The sequence below is a fragment of the Eutrigla gurnardus genome, assembly GCF_963514095.1.
Source record: "Eutrigla gurnardus genome assembly, chromosome: 22".
Taxonomy (NCBI): Eukaryota; Metazoa; Chordata; class Actinopteri; order Perciformes; family Triglidae; genus Eutrigla; species Eutrigla gurnardus.
In genome coordinates, this window is record NC_139933.1 from 6682079 (window position 1) to 6703724 (window position 21646).

General features: G+C 42.8%; 4 protein-coding genes across 7 annotated transcripts; 3 read left to right on the plus strand and 1 right to left on the minus strand.

The window, feature by feature from the left end:
* Nucleotides 1-543: 543 nt before the first annotated feature.
* On the minus strand, nt 544-3198 carry fbxl15 (F-box and leucine-rich repeat protein 15). 3 transcript variants are annotated; one of them, XR_014599210.1, is made up of 6 exons: nt 3065-3179; nt 2589-2751; nt 1996-2498; nt 1680-1908; nt 1537-1572; nt 551-1093 (listed from the first exon to the last, which is right to left on the minus strand). XR_014599210.1 is itself a non-coding variant. In XM_084039729.1 (5 exons), exons 1-4 carry the CDS (start codon nt 3088-3090, stop codon nt 1719-1721), a joined length of 882 nt encoding a protein of 293 aa, XP_083895855.1. In that variant the 5' UTR covers nt 3091-3178; the 3' UTR covers nt 544-1572; nt 1680-1718. The 3 variants fall into 3 exon arrangements, 2 of the variants coding, with proteins under 2 accessions (XP_083895855.1, XP_083895856.1); XM_084039729.1 differs by having other exon boundaries at nt 544-1572; nt 3065-3178; XM_084039730.1 differs by having other exon boundaries at nt 545-1572; nt 2589-2748; nt 3065-3198.
* A 388-nt stretch (nt 3199-3586) lies between these two features.
* Nucleotides 3587-5384, plus strand: gpx9 (glutathione peroxidase 9). The gene is made up of 5 exons (XM_084040253.1): nt 3587-4028; nt 4135-4228; nt 4672-4802; nt 4932-5062; nt 5159-5384. Exons 1-5 carry the CDS (start codon nt 3798-3800, stop codon nt 5214-5216), a joined length of 645 nt encoding a protein of 214 aa, XP_083896379.1. The 5' UTR covers nt 3587-3797; the 3' UTR covers nt 5217-5384.
* Nucleotides 5385-5558: 174 nt separating this feature from the next.
* ndufb8 (NADH:ubiquinone oxidoreductase subunit B8) lies at nt 5559-8150 on the plus strand. Its single transcript, XM_084039912.1, has 5 exons — nt 5559-5700; nt 5951-6077; nt 6203-6302; nt 7033-7188; nt 7991-8150. Exons 1-5 carry the CDS (start codon nt 5610-5612, stop codon nt 8081-8083), a joined length of 567 nt encoding a protein of 188 aa, XP_083896038.1. The 5' UTR covers nt 5559-5609; the 3' UTR covers nt 8084-8150.
* A 263-nt stretch (nt 8151-8413) lies between these two features.
* sec31b (SEC31 homolog B, COPII coat complex component) lies at nt 8414-20380 on the plus strand. Of its 2 annotated transcripts, none has more exons than XM_084001816.1 (25): nt 8414-8541; nt 9240-9469; nt 10076-10271; nt 10358-10453; nt 10891-11031; nt 11637-11779; nt 11863-11962; nt 12073-12234; nt 12495-12647; nt 12726-12956; nt 13041-13115; nt 13204-13296; nt 13400-13517; nt 13617-13795; nt 13878-14004; nt 14716-14861; nt 15002-15175; nt 15259-15411; nt 15525-15711; nt 15949-16347; nt 17196-17254; nt 17900-18025; nt 18111-18230; nt 18343-18414; nt 18969-20380. In XM_084001816.1, the coding sequence occupies exons 2-25, from the start codon at nt 9267-9269 to the stop codon at nt 19146-19148; spliced, it is 3633 nt and encodes a 1210-aa protein (XP_083857942.1). In that variant the 5' UTR covers nt 8414-8541; nt 9240-9266; the 3' UTR covers nt 19149-20380. The 2 variants fall into 2 exon arrangements, with proteins under 2 accessions (XP_083857942.1, XP_083857941.1); XM_084001815.1 differs by having other exon boundaries at nt 8414-8537; nt 9235-9469.
* The last annotated feature ends 1266 nt before the right edge of the window (nt 20381-21646 follow it).

A 21646-nucleotide genomic window follows, 5' to 3' on the forward strand; every position in this document is an offset into this window, starting at 1 on the left:
ACCAGTGAAACATTGGATTAAACCTTAGAGAGAAAACAATAACTGGCCTTTTCATATAAACCTGACACTGTGTTCTGACATATTTAACATTGTAGATTATCACTAGTAGTTGGGAAGTCATGCAGCCTCTCAGACAGAATTAAAAGAAACATATCCTGACTCACTGCTGCCACCTTGTGTCACTTTGAGGTACAAAACAGCTGTGAATTAGAGGCACCGCAGATTTGACAGAACCTCTTTATCCTTGAGAATCAAAAGAATGATAGGAATCCTGTCATTCACAGCAGGTTACACCTGTAATTATTCTCGGTTTCACTGATTCAGAAGCTGAAATAAAAAAGTAGGCTGGGATTGTATTGAACTTTTCTATGTATTAAATCCATCAAGGATGCCCTAAAACCATGTTACATGTCCTTGAAGAGTATTTTTTTAGACCGTCTTTAAGCTTCATATTCAACAGTTGTTTGGACAAAGTGACATTCACCATTTCACATTATAAAAGTCAGGAATTTGTTTCCCCATAAACTCAGAAATAATGGAATCGTTGAAACTGAGGTATTGGAATCTGTATTTGGCGAGAAAGGGGTGGATTGTGCATCCTTATATTACAACACAGCACATTTGTTGAAATTGGAAATGTGACAACTTCCTGACGGTATTTTTCAATGTAATATTTCATATGTATATAATTGCATTTCAACACACCAACTCCTTTTTTTTTTTCTTTTTTTTTTACAAAACTCATTTGGAGGGATGAATAGAAACAGTCATGATAAATTCCGATACTTATTTCAAACAAATACTAGGCAACACAAGTATGCAATTATTAACAACATGAGTATAAGGGTTCCTTCACCCACATCACAAGAACATGTATAAACATTTACCCACTAATCCTTGGTGGCATATAGCCATGCAGATAGTTTCTCATTGGGAGGCCGTTAAAACACGTAGACAGTGAGGTCTGTGGATTATCCTGACAGAGACAGGATTGTTTCTGGAAGACACACGGTCAGCATCGCTAACAAAAATGCTTTCACCTCAGTTGTACTGGTGTAGAAGCAGAAGTCTCAGTAGTGAAGATAATAAAAACCTGGACACATAAGACCAAAAGTTAGAGAGTGTTTGAGCGTGATTTGGGTGAATTAATCCTTTAAAACTGACACGTACATGCAAAATTAAATGTTTAATTAAACTCAAACATTTTTTTTTTTTACGGTTTCTAAATGAAACATACATGTTTCTTATGTGTCAGATACAAAATGCACTTTGTTAAAAAAAACAACAACAAAAGAATACACTTTAGTTTAGCTAGGATTTGGCTATAAAGCCACACTATTACAACACCGAATGATTAACTAATAGTGCAGTGACATCTTAAAAGTACATGGCTTTCTTCGGTCGTTACGAACTCAAAACCTTTTTTTTTTCAGTTTGATCTTAAATATGGATGTTTGATCACATTCCATTAAGAATTCTCAGACCACGTTAGTTTAAATCATCCAGGTCTTCTCGGATTGTCTTGAAGCAACTCACATGCGTATGTGATGCAGCTGAGAGCGATGACGACACCTGTTACAAAAGGAAGGTCAATCTTAATGGTCACCACCTGAATTTGCTGCAAATATTTGTAAAAAATTGGGGTTGACTTCTGGATATTAACACATCAGATTACCCACCTGTGTGCACTTGTTGGGACAGATAGATGGCCCCTTAGGCTATATCTGGAGATTGATAAAGGGAGCAAATCCCAGCACGTCCTGAAGAAGCACCAGAGCCCTCTGTAAAGGCGGCTCGACATCTATCACCACGTTGCGCTTCCGTAGAGGATCCAGGCTCGACTCTGTCACGTTGTGACAGTGATTCACCTTCAGGGACTGCAGCTTCGGGCAGTACTCTGCCAGAGTCCTGTGAGCACAGCAAGCAGCGGATCTTAAGGGTGGCTGCACATGTAAAACTTAGCTGGATTACACTTGAAAATAAGACGTAATGTACCTGATGGACTGGTTCCTGACCCGCAGGCAACCCGTCAGGTCCAGCTGCTCCAGGCACCTGCAGTTCTTGGCCACCTCCTCCACCGACTCGTCCGTGATGTTGGCGTTGACTGCCAGGGATAGAGACCTCAAATCGGAGCACTTCTTGGCCAGGTAGCAGATGGCGTCATCCTTGAGGTGGCGGCAGGCGGTGAGGTCGATGGACTGCAGCCCCCCGCAGTGGTCAGCCAGGCTGCGCAGGGACAGGCTGTCCACCCACTCGCAGTGCGCCAGGCCAAGGTGCTGGAGGTGCATGCAGCTCAGGGACACCGCCACCAGGGAGTGGCGGGTGAGCCAAGCGCACCCGCTCATGTCCACTCGCTGCAGGTGCTGGTTCTGGCCGATAACCGGCAGCAGCTCCTTGTCCGTCACCCAGTCCGAGCAGCTCTGGAGGGACAGGCTGTGGAGGACTTTGTTGTCCTTTAACATGGAGCAAAAGGCTTCTTTGGAAATGGTCTGTCCAATCTGCAAGCATCACAACAGAGCAGACGCCCATCAACAAACATGTCACACTTCCACATGCACTTTTAAAACCCCTTAGACACCAGGACTCACCGTGGACAGATCAAAGGTCCTGCAGTTGGCCAGATACACCTGGATGAGGCTGTGGAACTGCCTGCTCACCCTCTGCAGGCTGACGAGGTGCTGCAGCGGCAAATGGCATAGAATGTGCGGAACGAGTACGTCCTCCCAAGGCAAGTCCAAAAGATGGCATCTGCTGGAGAAAACAGCAGCTTGAACTTTGACACACTGCTTGCAAAAAGCTCGAAACAATCAAGCGCAAAATGTTATTTTTGTTTGTTTGTTTGTTTGTTTGTTATATAGCGAAATTAATGTCATATTAGCAATGGCACGGTATTGTATGGTTAAAGTTAGCCGCCATGAATAAGTAAATGGGAGCAACAACAAGCAGCTATAGCCCTCAGTGACTTGGTCGCTGTTGCTAACGCCTTTAGCCGAGAAGCTAGCATGCCGGGGCCACCGATCCAGCTGCTTTTTAAACACACCGCTCCCTCTTTAAAGGCACTTACGTTAGCATCTGAGCTTCTCCGTCCATTCTGAGTCCGCGGTGTTATACGGAATGTTTAATGACGTGTTGTTCTTCACGCAAATGCCAAAATAACGTATCTTCCTTTAGCATCTTGCAACCGTTTTGAGGTGTAAACCGAACCTAATGATGTTGCGTTCAGGGACTGTCGGACTTCATGAATACAGGGAGGGATGGCACGTGAAGTACCGAACAAGGTTGTGGATTCTACCAAAAAGCCAAGCATTCATGATAAAGGTGATGACCCCACAAATACACTCTGTTATCAACAACTTGTCTGCATTTTCTTCCATTGCATTCAGTTAGTAACCACAAAGTTACCCAATTACGCTCCATTCCACTTAAAACGTGTAAAACAACAAGCATCCTACTGTCACCCCTTTTATGGAGTATACTGATTGTCGTTTTAAGATTAAAAGTACGCTTCTTCAATGTCACGAATGTCGCATTCAGGTGACTTAGTTATAATATAGTGATGGACTTGCGCGTTTACGATTAACCTGAACGCAGCAATCGTAAATTTTTCGATTGTACGTCAATGATCACGTTGAAGTAATTTACATATTTGCTGTAATGATTGGAAAAAAAGGAGCCAATTAGCTGTCGCTCGTATTAGCAGGCCTGGAACACGCGTGCTCAACAAATGACCACCCTGCCGGCGTTCACCTCTGCCCAGGAGAACAATGAAGTCAGTCACGCTGAACAATTGCTGACCCATGAGTTATGTTTCAGTGAATGAGATGAGCCAACAGGATAGCCGAGTGAATACTCACTCTCGACTGACTACAATCCCATATACAAGCTTAAGTACAAGCATGGCGCATAAATCAATCTATGATTTCTCTGTTGAGACCCTGGATGGACAGTCGGTTCCGCTCGGTAACTACAGGGGCAAATTGCTGCTCGTCATCAACGTTGCCACCTTCTGAGGGTCAACAATAGAAGAGGTAATATTCTACTAGAGAGCTGATTGATTGCAGGGGAGATCACATTATCTCCTAGTCATTTGTTTTTATTAAAGGCATGTGATTGTGTGTGTCCTGTTCCCCTCAGTACCACCGACTGAATGCACTCATGGAAATGTTTGGCGACTTCAACTTCACCGTCCTAGGATTCCCCAGCAACCAATTCGGTCTCCAGTCACCTGGTGGGTACACTCGAAGCTTTGGAAATGTGACACAAATAACAGATTATTTAGGTGATATACTGTCACAAGAGGAATATTGTGTTCTACATACACAAATAATGTACTTAAAACATTTTGAGGTGTGTACATTAGAAGATTTCCATTTTATTTTACTTTATAGTTTTACTCTGCTTAATTTCAGAGAGGAATATTGTACTTTTCAGCTATATATCACTATATTCCTTATCATATTAAGATTGTAGGCTACATAAAACATTAACATAGTAAAACATATGACAGTCTTATAAACGCCAATACATCGTTAATGACAAGTCACATTTCACATGTCAAGGAGTGATTTCCTTTTCCCCCATTAATCAACTTATGACCCCTCAGATGAGTAGCCTATATACTTTGAGTGTTTTGGACTAAATTTTCTGCTAATAATTTATTTAATTTTCCAGAGGTGAATCATGAAACCCTCAACATTCTGAAGTATGTGAGACCTGGCGGTGGGTTCGTGCCAAAGTTCCCTGTCTTTGGAAAGGTTGAGGTGAATGGAATAAATGAAGAGCCTCTTTTCACCTATCTAAAGGTAGTGTGTTTTACACCGAATCTGGATAAATAAGATTATTTCAGTACATTTTTAGTTGTAGAGTATATTTGTACTGTCACCGCTGCAGCCGCTTTGCTCCAAATAACTGTCATTTCTCTCCCGCGACAGGAATCTCTGCCGTTTGTGAACCCTGTTATTGGAGATATGAAGAAGTTCTACTGGTGCCCAATCAATGTCAATGACATCCGGTGGAATTTTGAGAAGTTTCTAATTACTGCAGATGGCATACCCTTCAAAAGGTGAATTTATACATCATAGACCACAAGTTAGAAACCCGATCAGCCCTTCATTAGGTCAGACATAATAGTGGCTCTAATGTTTTCCCTTTACTGCAGGTATGAACTTCATTGCCCCATTGAGAATGTGGAGAAGGACATAGCAGAACTTCTCTGATGGATTTTCTTCAATTTGTCACCGGTGGCAGAGTGACGATCCCCCAGTAAATGCACTTGTGCACCTGAGCTGGATCTGATGCGAAGAGGAGCAGGCCTCGGGGCTTCAGTGCATTCACCCTGAGAGCAAGTTCCCTTCGGCCACTTGAGGAGAGTTCATGTCACTGTCACACTTCTAATGTGATGGTGTATGCTACTAAAAAATGAATCCAAATGAATAAAAAACTATGAAAGACATGTTCTAGTAGTTGTTTTTGTTGTCGCCTCTGATATTAATACACTATTAATGGCCCGCGTTACTTGTTTAGTATGGTTTGGGCCTCATGCCGACCCATACTTCCAAACTCGCGCATGCGTACTTCTTACTCCGTCAGACAGACAGCGGCCAGTAAACATGGCTGGTGTTGGTTTCCGACGGTGGGCCCAGCTCCTCTCCAAAGGGAAAGGCTCTGGCATTTCCGCACTTTTGTCGGGATCTAGAGCAGGTCAGTAGTGTCACAACTTTCCGCCATACTGTCTGATACACATACTTTTTGATACGTGTCAGAGTTTAACGTTTAAAGCCTCGAATGAGCGTAACCTTGACATGCTAACGTTAGCTGAGCAGCTAGCGCTCTGTATGCATCCATAAAGTGAAGGCGGACAGGATAACATTGTTGTTTCTTCATTTTTTATTTGCTTCTGAACTTCATGACTTATTTGGTTTCTTCACACATGCAACGCTTCGTGTTTCAGCCTCTGGTGTGTCGAAGGATAGTCTACCTGGTCCGTATCCGACGACCCCCGAGGAGAAAGCTGCTGCTGCAAAGAAGTACAACATGAGGGTTGAGGACTATGAACCATATCCCGACAAAGGCGAGGGGTGAGATGTGTTATTATTCATAATCAGTCAAACTGCCATGTTTAACAGGCATATAACCACTGCGTTAATGAACAGTAACTAAGCCATTACATGTGATAGCTAAACTGTCATCGCTGTTTTTGTAGCTTTGGTGATTATCCGATGCTGCCAGAAAGATCTCAGCATGAGAGAGACCCCTGGTACCAGTGGGACCACCCTGACCTGAGGAGGAACTGGGGAGAGCCGGTAAAATACTTTGTTTTGTATCAGGTGCACATGTCCCACTCATATTGGCTATAGATAAAAGCTTATCACATATACATGAGCATTGGTGAACACATCAGGCTATAATTAACATTGCAGTATATAAGCTGGTTCCACCAAATTTACAACATGGTTTTCAACAAGAAATATTTTTCCTTATTGCTCATTCTGATATGGTTCGCTTATCAAAACAAACGCCATACATGTGACTCGTGCCTAACCATACCAGGGCCTTGAAACAAATAAATCTGCTGTATCTAAGTGCCATAAGTGAAGGCTGACACCATATGTATTAGCTGCGCTCAAACTGCTTCTGTAAAATGAGGCCAGATATGTTTGTTGTAAGTTGGAAACCTCAGTATTATATGTTGTTACCATCTTTTTAAAGGGAAGGTAGATTTTATGATATTCCCATCAATATGTTTCAATGTTATATGTATTCATAGTGTATTGTTAGACAATATTGTATACATTAGGTGCGTTCATAATTCTGTCTAGACTTCACAGTAAAGTCCACAGTATATAATTTCCCTTTATTGAGACAATTGCTTTTGTATAATGAAATAGTATTCTGCTTGATTTTAATGACAGAGGCACAACCTTCTCCACACATGGCAATGCCTCTATACAAACAATAGTTATATCCGTATGCAGTTCATACAATACAGTAAGAGATTTCCCTTTAACCAGTGTTGTATCTCTCTATTTTTAGATGCAGTGGAATTTTGACATGTTCATCAGGAACCGTGTGGATACGTCTCCCAGCCCCGTGTCCTGGTCCACAATGTCCAAACAGCTGTTTGGTTTCATCGGGTTCATGCTCTTTATGTTCTACGTTGGGGAGAAGTTACCATCTTACCAACCTGTTGTAAGTACACACCAATACTAGGATTTTTTTTGTAATACATTCAGTTTTTGGTGGATGTGAAATCAATTAATCAATTGCTAAAAAGGAGACTATTCCTGGCTATAACTCACCACCCCGGCTTATTTAATAATTTGTTTTTCACTTCTTTATATTATCTAATCATCCCCGATGCTTTCACCTGAACCATCCACAATATCCTATAATAGATACAGTAAAAAACCTCAGAAAATCATATGGTGTAACTTCATCTTCTTCTTTCTTCCTTTATGTAAATCTCTTAATTTGAGTATGTAGATCAACATCTGAATACAAATGTATATAATATAATTAATAATATTTCAGAACATATTTCCATATGTGTACATAAGATTGTAAACATTCTGTGAAACAAACACCGAGGACAACTTTTGATAAAAAGTTGTTCAACTAACCAATAGATATGTAAAGCTGGTATCTTGTAAATCTTGTAAAGTCTTTATTACACTTGTTGCTATAAAATGTCACTCCCAAAGAGTCAAGTAGCCATAATGTATAGCATTATTATTTCCAGCTAATTACACTGACTTGTATATATTCATTGAATTGAAATGAAGAACCCTGTCTGCTGTATTTACTCTTTCATGGCTACCTCCATCCTCAGATTTGCAATTGCTCAAATCGCTCATATGAATATTTAAATATATGTTTACTAGTTTTTGAGTTTCTTTTTAATGATGTGTCGCAAGTAGATGAGATGCTTTACGAGCATCCCCTTTATTTAATTAAATGCACATTTCCAATAAAGCATCTGTCTCTCTTCCAGGCACCGAAACAGTATCCCTATAATGACCTGTACGTGGAGAAAGGAGGAGATCCGGAAAAACCACCCGAGGATGTCAAAAATTATGAAATCTAGTGACTAAGATCTCATTCTACTTATGTACATATATTGCTGTCAAGAAATAAAGACGTGTATGACTATACATTCCTCCGTGTGTTGCTGTCATTTTGTGTCTAGAATGAAAGTCAATCTGCCAAATGGTTCACAAATGAAAGGATTTTAATTTGTTGACATAAAAGTGACAAATAACATTTTCACAATTGTTGTTGCCCAAATGAAAGCGGTATACAGTTTAAAAAATGATTATTAATTTTGTGTTGCTGGGTCAACGGTGACATCGGGGTTACCTTGGGCCACGACGAAATGCGAAATGTCCGTTTCGGCCACCGTAGTTGAGTGACAACACGGCAAAGTACTTTGAGCGGAATCCGCCTGCGGCTAAACTACAAGCCTGGCTGTGGCTGACAGTGGCTAGCTTTGCCAGTTTGTTGTGGATGTGGACAGTCAGGCTGTGATAAAGACAGTTAATGTAAGTTATTCTGAAAAACCATTTAAATTGTGTTAGTGTGTGCGTGTGCTTGAACGTTTCTGTTGAAACATGGTATTAGGGTGGTGGCTGTTAGGTTGATTGCTAGCTAGGAGCAACATCGGCTCCGGTTATGCACTGGCTACTACCAGACACTGTGGGCAAGATGCAACGTTAACCTTTTAGCGCATCGACTTCCTATGTGGTGGCATGCATGACACGTTAACGGGTCCCTTTAGTAGTTAGGTAATAGCGCCGGTGCGATAGTCGGTGTTCAGTGTCAACTCACTAAGGCTAAAGGTATGAGACATGTTCGGAGCCGCAGTTGCGAAATGCTAACACTAGCTGCTTAGCGTTAGTTAACGTTGCTTTGATTTCCAACTGGACTATTTTAACGTAACTAGATAATATCACCGGTAACATGTATGTGAATTCCCTCTAACGGAGTTGACCTATGATGCTGGTATAATAAACATTTTGTAACACCGATGGAAGCTAGTTGTATTGGGCAAACCTAAATTGAGATTAGACAGCAGTTCCAGGAAATAGTCGGATACAACCTGTGAGGGGTGGCACCCTGTTGGAGATAAGTTAGATGCTAGGGTATTTACATGTGAGTTCCGATTTGTAAGGTACTTTACAATGTATTGTTAATCCACAAAAAATGTTAAGACAATATATTGCGTTATCTTTGGTTTAGTGGAGTCCAGGACTTGAACATTGGAGAGGAATATGAGGCTGAAGGAGATCCAGAGGACTGCCCACCAGGCGTGGAGTCCGGCCGAGCACCACCCCGTCTACCTGGCCTTGGGGACGTCAGCACAGCAGCTTGATGCCTCCTTCAACACCACAGCTGCCCTCGAGATATTTGAGGTGGACTTCTCCGATCCATCTCTGGACATGCAGCTCAGAGGATCATTACCCACCTCAAACAGGTAATTCATAAAGGTGGTACACAAATAGCATGAAATATATCTCCTCTGTCCATATCGGCCACTGTAGAGAGTGATGTGGAAGCTCCAGATTCCAGGTAGTTCCCTTCAAACATTTTGGCCACGATTGGAAAGAAATCACTCCGAATTAAAACACTAAATTCTGATTTAATCTTATTTCCCATCTGATTTCTATCTCCTTCTTATATATATATATATATATATATATATATATATATATATATATATATAGCATGAAAATGAGTTGCTTGCCTGCTCATATTATATGTCTAGGGCGTTTACGGAAGGAGTGGATCTGGTATGTGCTGTGATTTCAAGTGTTGCCGTAATGGTTCGGAATATCGAGCCTCTGTGTTGATGTAGATATATGTGCAGCTCAAACCTGTTCTGCACAGTGTGATCCGTTGACACCTTTATTGTCAGTGTGCAAGCTGGCAGTGCACCTTTTCTATATTTGCGTTCTGTGTAAATGCTTCAAAATAATATGTTATATGAAGAGGACTGCTTACCCCAACATGTATACTTCAGCTTTGGCTTTTAGTATGCCATTTGTAGCCAATAACTCACTATACTTTTCATATTCCAAAGGTTGCACAGTATCGTGTGGGTGAATTTTGGAATGGGAGCAGATGGAACTGGAGGGAGACTGGTTGGCGGCAGTGAAAATGGCACATTAACCGTATATAACCCAGAGGTCATAATGAGCTCCGGTGCAGATGCTGTAGTCGGACAGTCCGACAAACACACAGGACCCGTCCGAGCACTCGATTTCAATCCCTTTCAGGTAAATGTCTTCAGTCAAAATCTTGTCCTTAGTCAGTTTAGCTGTAGTACACATTACTAATCATTCTCACATTTTCCATCCCTCAGAGTAATCTTCTTGCTTCGGGAGCAAATGATTCTGAGATATATATCTGGGATCTGAACAACTTTAACAGTCCAATGACACCGGGAGCAAAGTCACAGGTGGGTGCGAGACGGAGAGTTCACGGGTTTAAGGAAGTTCACACGTCTGTTGTGAGAGATGGGTTCGATTTCTTTTCATCCTGACCTTTTCACTGTACCAAATCAGGAAATAACATGTCAGCTTTATTTTTGTTTCATGAATGTGAGTTCGGACTGAAAGCAACAAGGAAGTTGTGTTTAAGGTTTTCTATTTCATGTATTGTGTCATGTATCTTCCCGTAGACAATGGGGTTAGTGATGCTGTGCCACATGGAAATTTTCTTAATAAAATGATCATGTTCCAAGCTTATTCTTTAAATAAACACTTTCATTTTACCTATTATGTTGATCCTACAACACTTTCAGCAGGCTTTGTTATTTTATCTTCAAGTATCTGTTTGTGTCGGACTCACGGTCAGGTTTGCTTTGACAATAACAGCCTTTGTCTCGTCTTTTAGCCGGCTGAAGACATCAGTGTTGTGTCCTGGAACAGGCAGGTTCAACACATCCTGGCCTCTGCCAACCCCAGTGGGAAAGCAGTCGTGTGGGATCTGAGAAAGAACGAGCCCATCATCAAGATCAGCGACCACAGCAACAGGGTTGGTGGCTTTATTACAAAATCCAGAGTCCAGAGTTATATTCTGCCCAAAAAAAACTGTATCTTTCATGAATCAAATATGTCTTATCTGCCACACATCAGCAACATTTTTAGATGATTCAACATTTGAAGCAGGTTGATTGATTTGTTATGGTCCTCATCACTAAGCCATACCCCCTAAATTCTGTTTCACAACACATAAAAACAAATTAATGTACTGTATCCAGCATCATAGGTACTCATACTATTGGAAATTAATAATTAATGCTTTATTGAGATGGATGTTCAGCATTATTACTAGTTATTTATTCTGTACAGTTTTACTTGTGAAAGTGAGAAAAATATTTCTTCACGCCTGCTGCCCAATACTTTCACCTACTGAGCAGCCAACCCACACGAAACTGCTGTTACTGCTTTCATATAGTCATATCGAGTCTCTTACTGTTTTCGAATGTCTATTTTATGAAAGCATCAAGTTTCTTCACTGATGACTCAAATCAGGAATGTTTATGGGGCAGCATTTGTTTTGAAAATCGTGTTAAAGCCTCCTGCCAGTTAGACGAGGTCAAAATGACGATGCTGGACTCCTCTGTTACGCGACTGCAGATGCACTGTTCGGGAATGCTCTGGCACCCCGACGTGGCCACCCAGTTGGTGTTGGCCTCTGAGGATGACCGAATGCCCGTCATCCAGATGTGGGACCTCCGCTTTGCCACATCACCCCTTAAAGTCTTTGAGAACCACACAAGGTAAGACTTGAGCAGTTTGTTCTCAATTCAGTTTTTCAGTCATGTTGCAGAATATAATGTATTGTGTTGGTGTTTGGTTTCAGGGGAATTCTGTCCATATCCTGGAGCCAGGCTGACTCTGAGCTGCTACTGAGTAGTGCTAAAGACAACCGGATCCTTTGTTGGAATCCAAACACTGGAGAGGTATATAAGATAAATTCCTGTTTCTCTGTTTTTTCCTGAATTACCTTGCCTTAATGTTGTGACTCAATGACGATGATGTGGATTCTCACGTGTCATTCCCTTCATTTTAGGTCATTTATGAGCTTCCAACATCAAACCAGTGGTGTTTTGATGTCCAGTGGTGTCCCCGGAATCCAGCCCTCCTTTCAACTGCCTCATTTGATGGGAGAATCACCGTCTACTCTGTTATGGGAGGGAGCTTGAAGGGTCAGCAGCAAAGCACAGCTGATAAGGTAGCGGCTGTTCTTAATGGGATCTACTTAATCGCAGAGGCTGTGCTGCATTGTTTGTCCACAAGATGGTGCAGGTGTGAAGGGTTTGACATCGACCAATGAACAACAATATTATACTTAAATTTAGAGATGGTTAAATTACTTTGACTTTGTAGTCACAGGAGAGCTAGAAAACCAGCATATGTTTGCGTTGGAGAAGCTAGAAACTAGTGGAATTTTTATTTATCAATTGTTCTTACATTTAACTTTTTTTTTAACAGATATCTTCATCATTTAATTCAATGGATCCCTTTGGTACAGGGCAGGTGCTGCCTCCCCTGCAAGTTTCTCAGCCTGCAGTGCAGGACACCATAGTCTCCCCTCTTAAGAAGCCACCTAAGTGGGTGCGCAGGCCAGTGGGCGCCTCCTTTGCTGTAAGTGCAAATGTTTTAAAAGCTTGTTGATACAGAAGGCGTTCTCTGATCTGGTGTTGTGTATTTTTTTCCCCTCAGTTCGGTGGAAAGCTGATAACCTTTGAGAATCCCAAGTTGCCTCCCGTGCAGAGCCCCCAGCCTGTCCCCAGACAAGTGTTTGTGAGCCAGGTTACCACGGAGACGGAGTTCCTCCAGCGCTCCAGGGAGCTGCAGGCAGCGCTGCAGTCGGGCTCATTCAACACCTACTGCCAGGCCAAGATTCAGAACGCCAAGTCAGACGCCGAGCAGGACATATGGAAGTTCCTTCTGGTGGGCCCCTCCAGTTCTCTTCATATCGAGGCATAACATTAAGTTTGTCAGTCAGTGTGGTTGATTCACTCTCTCTGTCTACAGGTGAATTTTGAGGATGAGGCCCGCATTAAATTCCTCAGACTTTTGGGTTTCAGCAAAGATGAATTGGAGAAAAAGGTATTCCGCCTCTGATTTGTCAATGTCGCTATGACCTGATGTATGTCATATTAAAACACTTGTGACTCATATCCTCCTTGTTTTTCAGATTTCAAAGTGCCTGGGGAAGAGTTTTCAGCACAATGGACACGGAGTAGATGCCAAAGATCTGGCAGAAAAGATGCAGCGGCTCTCAACTGAGGTTGGCAAGTCTGCACAGAACATTTTTAATTTAAATATTTTTGGTGTTTGCAAACCAAGGTTTGTAGCGCTTGTTTACAGTAAAAGTGATTTTGTTTTTCCAGAGGTCTGATGGAGCGACTGGGGTAGGTGAGAGTAGAACTTCTGGTTCTGTTTCACCGGCAGACTTCTTTGCTCAGACCCCAAAGGAAAACTCCAACTTCCAGATCCCCGTATCATGTGGTAAAGCCCTCACTTGCACACATCTTGGTCATGATTGGAAATGTAACGGCGTACTGTGTTGGTGGATGGATGCTTAATGACCTTGTCATCCTCTCGAAGACACTGATGGTTTGATAAGCCAGGCACTGCTGGTTGGTAACTTTGAGGGCGCCGTGGATCTGTGTCTGAACGATGGTCGTTACGCTGAGGCCATCCTGCTGTCTATCAGTGGAGGAGAGGAGCTGCTCAAGAAAACGCAGCAAAAATATCTAAGCAATCAAAAGAACAGCATTTCAATGGTAGGACTATGTTTGATTCATTCTGTTTCAGTGCAATCACAAGGAGAATATCTTAATTTAATGTGTCCGTCTCCGACTGCAGCTCATATCATCAGTGGTGACCCAGAACTGGAGAGACATCGTGGAAAGCTGCGAGTTAGACAATTGGAAGGAGGCTCTCGCCGCTCTGCTGACTTACGCTCACCCTGAAGATTTTGCCCGTCTGTGTGGTAAGTTGCTCACAAGTTTGGCAGTAATCGTGCTGCGACTTGCCCCGCTTACGGGCGAGCTGTACCTTTTTAACGGGAGTACTTGTTTTACTTGTTGAATAACATTTCTGTTTGTTCTCATCCTCCCCGCTCTCTTTGCAGCCTTTCTCTCAGTCTAAGGCTGCTCCTCAAATTCATCAGACTCTTTTTAAAATTTCCTATGAATATAACATATTAATTTGCCCAAAATATGAGTTATATTTCAAGATTTTTTCAACCATCTTATAAGCAAACACGTGTAACAACACAATAGACTCTATTTGTCGGATGCCTGATCAGAAAGAACCTGGACCTCGACTTCAAAAGGATTGCTGTGACACCCATTAATTAAATCACTGTGCGTCATAGCAACCCTTTTCTATAACTGGAAAATCAGTATATTTACTTGAGTTCTTGACTTAAACTAAAAATAACCACTGGAGTAATTTCGGTTCGGGCATAGCACGTGTACAGCTGTTATAAGCAATTTCCTATTTGCAGAGTTTACAGAGCACCACAATGTTTGGGTATCTATCTTTAGTACTTCTGCACTTAGAGGATCGTCTGCGAGGTGCAGTTTGTTGAATGCATGCGGGGGAAAGCATGCATTGACAATGCAATCATTTTGGCTTTGATTACGTTGATGAATTTTCTTTAATATTGTTCGTTTAATTCTGCAATTCTTCTTGCTAGATACCCTGGGAGGCCGGTTGGAGCATGAGAAGACTGAGAAGCGGTGCCTGCAGGCCTGTCTGTGTTACATCTGCTCTGGGAACATTGAGAAGCTGGTGGAGTGCTGGGCCTTGCATCGAGACTGCTCCTCCCCTCTTGGTCTCGAGGTATAATATTTTGCAACACGAAATACTTCTCTAATGACTCTGTGGCTTCAAGCACATGCATGCACATACAAACCATTGTAGCCTTAAGGTAAGAGCCCTGAGGATTGTTGCAGTTAACTTTTTTCGTCTGTATTTTTCAGGATCTGGTTGAAAAAGTAATGATGCTGCGTAAGTCGATTGAACGCCTGCGCAACAGCGAGGTGGCGGTGCAGAGCCCCATCCTGGCCGAGAAGCTGACATGTTACGCCGGCATTCTGGCTGCAGAGGGCAGTCTGGCCATAGCCATGACTTACCTGCCTGAGAACTCGGACCAAGTAAGAGGCATAGAAGCAACCTAATTTCCAATCCTCCCCAAAAAATACATATCATTGCACGTTTTCACGTTTTGTCTCCGCAGACTGGGATCACGATGCTGAAAGACAGGCTGCTCCATGCACAGGAAGAGGCTGCCGTTGGGCAGCAGCCTCCAAACACCTCAAACAGAGTCAATGCGTCCACTGCCAAGCCCACTCCTGCTGCTCAGGCTCCTGCACCAAAAGCACAAATTGTGGTATAAATTTATTGCCACTTATTAGTAAATCATACTTTGCAAGATTATGTTTCCTATGTAATAATGGGTGTTTGAAATGTTCTTCCCCCCCCCCCCCCCCCCCCCAACTTTAGAGTCAATACCAGCCCTCTGCTCCTTCCCAGACTGCCCAACAGCCGCCTCATATGCCGTCGTTTTTTACCCCACAAGCTCCAACCAACACCGGGCCTGGCCTGCCACCTTACTCTCATGTGCTGCCGCCCAGTGCAACCCGCCCTGCCTTGAGGCCTCCCTACCCCCAACAGCCTGCTCCGGCTCCAGGTTGGATGGTTAACTATTTGTCTTCTACTTTCAGAGTGATTTTATTGTAAAGTAAAGCTAGAGAGTGTTTGCCTGTCTCACTAACTGAAAAACACAATCAGGTCACGGGTTACTCCAAGTCAAAAATACATCCAGCGGATTAGCAGTTCTCGAGATATGCAAAGTACATACAGACAGACACAGAGAGAGAGATTTAGTGTTTTATAGTGCGATCTAATGGTACTTGTCCTTTCCCAGGTTTCCTTCCTCATCAGCCATTCCAACCTCAGCCTATGCCCATGGGCGGACCCTTGGGCTTCCCTCCTCCAGGCCCTTCTATGCCAGGTGCTAACTTATCAGGTCCTGCACTACCGCCTCCATCATCGACCCCCGGAGGCATGCTACCCATGCCCAGCCCCGGGGTGCCACCGACAAGCTTCATGCCGTCTACCTCTTCACCCTCGGGCCCCATGCCACCCAGCTCCCAACCCGGAGCCCCGGTTCCCATGTACCCAGGGGGCCTCCACAACCAGGGGCCTGCACCCCCCATGGCATCTGGTCCCTATGCCCCTCTCGGATCAGGGTACCCACAGGGAGGCCCCGGAGCTCCTGCTGTGAAGCCCTTCTCGGCCCCGACTGTCGCTCCTCCTCCCACAGGTAGATGTCATGTTGCTAATCACAATTACGTTCAACACATTTGCTTTTTTTACACGTTTCCGAGACTGAGACGTAACAGATGTTAGCAGGAAACTGTTACTAATGGTTATTGAATCCTGTTCAGTTGTCCACCTGATTTGACTTGCAGGATACTTTCCCTGGCTGAATTCCGACCATCAAGGTGACAAAGTTAGGGTTGGATGTGGAATAAGAGTGCATCGAAATATACACTTGAGTGACCAGAGAAACCCCCGTACAACACACAATAATTCCATTACTTTTGTATTAGATTGCACTGCACCGTACAGGGTTTGAATATTTTTCTGTTCACTCAGTGTGTTTTTGGTTGTGTTTGCTTGTGCCACTCTATGCTTTAGGGAAATACAGTGACTTTCATCTTTAAACACAGTAAACAACATTGTACACAAATACAAGCAACATGTTTTATGTAAACACTGTGGTTATAACCAGATAAAGAATACCTTCAGTGAAAGGTAAATTATTCAGTAAAGTCTATGAAAGGACCCCAGGTTAAAACGAAGATCTTGCAGGTTTTACCTACTTTATTATGCATTTTTAAGTATAAATCCACTTTAAAAATGATGGGGCTTTATTTTAATTGCAGTTTAAAAGACTCAATCCCCAAGCAACACCAGTAAAGCTATACGTTTCTGCATACACTGCTGAAATGACATGTCTGGCTGAATGACGCGTTTTTGCCATTCGCACTAACCTTAGTTCAAAGATATTGTCTTGTGTTGACAATCTTTGACTGCTTGAGTGTGAGCACCCAAAAAAAAAAAATGTCACAAGTCACTATTCAAATTCTGACTCATCTTCTGGTTTAGGATCCCAAGAAGGCTGGAATGACCCGCCAGCAATGCGAGGTGGACCCAGGAAGAAGAAGGTACTTGTGCGTGCATCACTATCATGGAGGTCATTCAGGTCAATTTGGTCCAATCTGTGTATTATTTCCTTAAAAATAGGATTAATGAGAATATGCTTGCATATGTGTTTTCTTCATTTAGTTTATCTTATTATCTGCTTATTGTATTATTACAAATTATTGTGTTATTCTATTTGTGTGCAAGAATCGCTCCTCTAAAATGCACAGTAGACGTAGTACAGTGCCGTTTACTATTACTGTGCAAATGTAAACAATCAAGCCACCAGGAGCTCAGTCCAATCATTTGATGTACGGTCTTAAACCGATGAATATTTGATTAATAACAGTGAATTAAATGACTAAATGTGATTTGAAAGGGGTCGTGCTGAGTGACAAACCCTCAGAGAATTAGGATTCTGCCCTCATTAACCTAATTTTCCAGCAGCAGAGGCTGGATGTTTTCAGCCAACAAGCTCTGATAAACCTGCTACCTGTTCAACCTCAAGAGGCAGACCGACAAAGTTAGCAACAAGCTAACTGAAGATGAACGTCATACAGCATGTTGTGGAGTTCCTTCCACCTCAAAGTGGCCAAAAAAACATTAAATGATAAGTGTTTTCTAACCTTCCTCTCCTGACGAGATGTATCTTTGTGTCGTGTTTGTAGCTTCCTGATAATTACACACCACCGGCCCCCATCACTGCGCCTGTGATGGGATTCCCAGTGGAGGCCCCTCAGCCCCACGACCCTGCCCAAGTCCCCCCCGGAGCCCCACAGGAGCCCAGCGTGCAGGTTGGTGTGTGACATGGGGCCGTTACCTGATCTGTCACACTGCAAACTCGTCACCACCTTGTATTTGTGCCCTTGTTTTCCTCAGCTCCTCCAGCAGCTGCCGGCAGAGAGGGTGGAGCAGAAAGAAATCCCCGCTGACCACATGGTCCTCAAATCCACCTTTGACAGCCTTGTGCAGCGCTGCCAGCTTGCAGCGGGAGACCCAGTAAGTCTCACTGTGTGTATGTGTGTCCTGTTGATAGTCTAACTTGCGTCAATTCAAGTGGAAAGTTTGGGTTTTATTGCATATGACATGACCACAACAATTTCCTTTTCAGCAGACGAAAAGGAAACTTGACGATGCAGGCAAACGTTTGGGATACCTGTACGACAAGCTGAGAGAGCAGTCGGTAAGAAATGACGACTTTTACAAAAGCTAATCGTCGAGGAAAACCGCATGGCCATTTTTATTTTAAAGTTTAGTGAAAGTTCTCCTACCACCCAGACCATAAAGAAAAGACCCTAACATACCCTTTAGGATACCTTTTTAGGATATATCCAGAATGTCAAAAGAAGCTAAAGCATCGAGACAGAAGGCAATGAAATGAAGGAACGACACAGTTCTTTATTCACTGTTACAATCATTAAAAAGCAAAAGAAGCATCAGTTTACTTTCAGCATACCTTCGGTAGCTCGCCTAATGATAGTCAATCATGTGCAAACAGACAGAGACACTCCAGGGTTGGGACACTCTTCAGTTTAGGTGCTTTTCTGAATATGCACACATCAAGGTGCAGTCGGAGCAGTGTGAGCTTCAAAGCACGTTCACCAAAATTAAAAGACCTTCTTCTGTGCTAAGATTTAAGTAATTCATGGAAAAATGTACTTTTTTCTGATATTTTATAGGCTTAACATCAGGGGCCACATAGTAACGTGTCATATCGTTTCCCTGCCGTCCTCTTAGCTCTCTCACAACATCCTGAACGGGCTCCACGAGATCAGCCGCTGTGTGGCGAGCCACAACTACCAGCGGGGTCTGGAGGTCCACACCCAGGTGGTCAGCAGCAGCAACTTCAGCGAGATCTCCGCCTTCATGCCCATCCTCAAAGTGCTCATGACCATCGCCAACAAGCTGGGCGTGTAACCCCCCTCAGAGGGGGGGGGGAGGTGCTTCCCACCAGACTTCAGTGTTATCATATTGTTATATATGTATTTATTTCTTTTTGACCTGATGATGTGCTTTGATAATGAGAAGAACAAGAAAAAATGATGATATTGCAGATTGTGGTCTTCATAACTCCATACATATTCCTTCCTGGAGGCTGGTTTGGGCGGTGAGGTGGATTTTTGTAGAGATTTGTTGATGTTGCCGTGGTAATTTGACGATAAAATGAATGTATTCTGAAAGTCGTGATTCTGTGTAAATTCGACGGTTGATGTAATATACAGAGTTTGAATCAAGGCGGTGTTTGTTCAAGTAGTTGCATTTTGGTAATCCACATCACACTCTATACCTGTGCATATTTTTTTTTTTTTGATTGAAAACATGCAGTGCCCGTCTGCAGGAAACAAAAGCACCCGGAATAGCAGCTCTTACATCAACAATAGGGGTGGGAATGGTGCGAATAAAACTTGGGTTGCACTTACTTTCTATCCTGTCGGTGTAGTTTGTATGAGGAAGAAATACGCCGACGCTCATGTTTTTTTTTTTTTAAATGTGTATCGTTTCCCAACAAGCATCAAGGAAACGCTGTAAGATAAATACTGATTGTTCTCTTCACCTGCTGTAACAGATTGTGTCCGGTTGATTGTGCCACTGAAGGGCTTTTGGGCCAAAGCACTGCAGAAAGATGCCATACGGTGATTGTCAAGTTGCTGTTTTATTTTCATTTCTAAGCACTGTTATTTCCTTATCGGCTCTGTGAACAACTGACTCTTTTTGTTTTCTTTTTTAACCTTAGACTTGCTTCGTTGTGCATGTTTTCCCTACAGAGTTAACATGGTAGCTCATAAAAAAAACACATTAATTTATGTTGGAACTGCGAATGAACTGATTGAATCCCCCCCCTTCTGTTAAAGATGCTTTTACTCATCGTTCCAACCCGGATTGAGTCTTATCCTTTTTTTGTAGTTGGGTGTTATTTTTTTAATCGTGTTTGTTTTAGATTAGATCATACAATATCAACTTAAATGAATTGACAAATGAGAACATATGATCGAGGACATAAAGCTGGATAGTAAGGCGTGTCATGGCAGCAGAAGGCAGTAAAGTGCCTCCATGTGCTCATTTTGGTTGCACAGATATTTATACAATCCACGTTGCTTACTTTTCCTCATGTCGGTATCTTTTTCAAATAAAAAGTCACTTTCAAGGTTGTTGGACTCGAGTCATTTATTGACGCATGTACCTCAAACTCTTCAGAATGGCTTAATTAATGGTTCAAGACATGTTTATTAGTAATTCATAAACTCTTCAAAGCTCTAAAGTTTTTAATTAACTCTTCCTGTTTTTTTTTTAAGTGTGCAACTTGTGGCTCTTTTATTAATAACTTATTAGGAAGTGAGAAAACCCTTTTAGAATCACATACAGGAGCATTTCTTTACAATTTAATGCTACTATGGCGTGTTTCCGGGTTTGTTTTCCTAGATTCGCTGCTCTTTAGTGTAGCCTATCGCGAGCGTGACTCACGGGTCCTCGAGACTGCAGTTCCCAGGAGGTGGAGCTTCTACCACCTGGTTGCGCGCACAGGTGTGTTCGATTTTTTACTTCCTGTCAATCGTGCGTGAAGTAAACCGGAAGCCCAAATAAAGTGCAACACCCTAAATGGCGTGATACCTCTTTTATCCCACCGCTAAATACACAGGAAGCCGACAATCTGATTTAACGTGAAGACGCAGGTCGCACATATATCGCAAGATTCATTCCCATGTGGTCGTTACGAAAAGCGTTCACGCGCTCCGCGTCCATTGGCCCAGGAGGATCATAAGTCGGGACCTCGCTGCTGATTGGCCGGTTAGAGTCAGACGCTGTGAGCTGGGTGGCGTGGAGACTTTTTTTTTTTTTTGGAGGGGTGGTGGTGGTTTTTGGGGGGAGGTTTGAACTGCAGTAACCTCTCGTCATGTCCGTCTGGGGTGATGCTTCGGTAATGAAACTTCACCATCACAGATCACACCACAGCGGCGTCCTGAGTCACGCTGCACCCCCGCCTTCACGGGACACCGTCGCTCCGGGAGTCGGACGAGGCTGCGGCGTGTCACCCCGACACGACCCTCTGATACACAACAGGACTTTGTGGATATGTCAAAAAAATACTTTCTACTTCTCTACATCCAAATTCCCGTTATAAGTACAAAACATTCTGAAGTTTTATTATAGATGAGTATGAATTAGCTCCACCATTACCAGCTGCAACATATATACACATTTATATGTGTAATAATTATATTAAAAGTTTAGTTTCCCACTTGCATATGAAGTGAGTAGTGTGGCAGTCAGTAACTAAGTACTTGTACTTGGTTTGAGTACTCGCATCGTCTGCTTATTTCTACTTCTTGGGAAATATTGTGCACACATTGCATCATCTGTAGAGAAAAGGCGTTGCATTAAGATTCAGTATAAAAAATAAATCAGGTGATAGAATG

Coding starts and splice junctions, on each gene's coding strand:
- fbxl15 (XM_084039729.1), bottom strand. CDS start 3,090: ATGGACGGAGAAGCTCAGATGCTAAC. Junction 2,752..3,064: donor GGAGAAGCTCAGATGCTAAC/GTAAGTGCCTTT, acceptor TGTTTTCTCCAG/CAGATGCCATCTTTTGGACT. Junction 1,909..1,995: donor GTCAGGAACCAGTCCATCAG/GTACATTACGTC, acceptor CTGTGCTCACAG/GACTCTGGCAGAGTACTGCC.
- ndufb8 (XM_084039912.1), top strand. CDS start 5,610: ATGGCTGGTGTTGGTTTCCGACGGTGGGCCCAGCTCCTCTCCAAAGGG. Junction 6,303..7,032: donor GGAGGAACTGGGGAGAGCCG/GTAAAATACTTT, acceptor CTCTATTTTTAG/ATGCAGTGGAATTTTGACAT. Junction 7,189..7,990: donor TACCATCTTACCAACCTGTT/GTAAGTACACAC, acceptor TCTCTCTTCCAG/GCACCGAAACAGTATCCCTA.
- sec31b (XM_084001816.1), top strand. CDS start 9,267: ATGAGGCTGAAGGAGATCCAGAGGACTGCCCACCAGGCGTGGAGTCCG. Junction 12,235..12,494: donor AGCAAAGCACAGCTGATAAG/GTAGCGGCTGTT, acceptor TTTTTTTAACAG/ATATCTTCATCATTTAATTC. Junction 13,796..13,877: donor AAAAGAACAGCATTTCAATG/GTAGGACTATGT, acceptor CTCCGACTGCAG/CTCATATCATCAGTGGTGAC.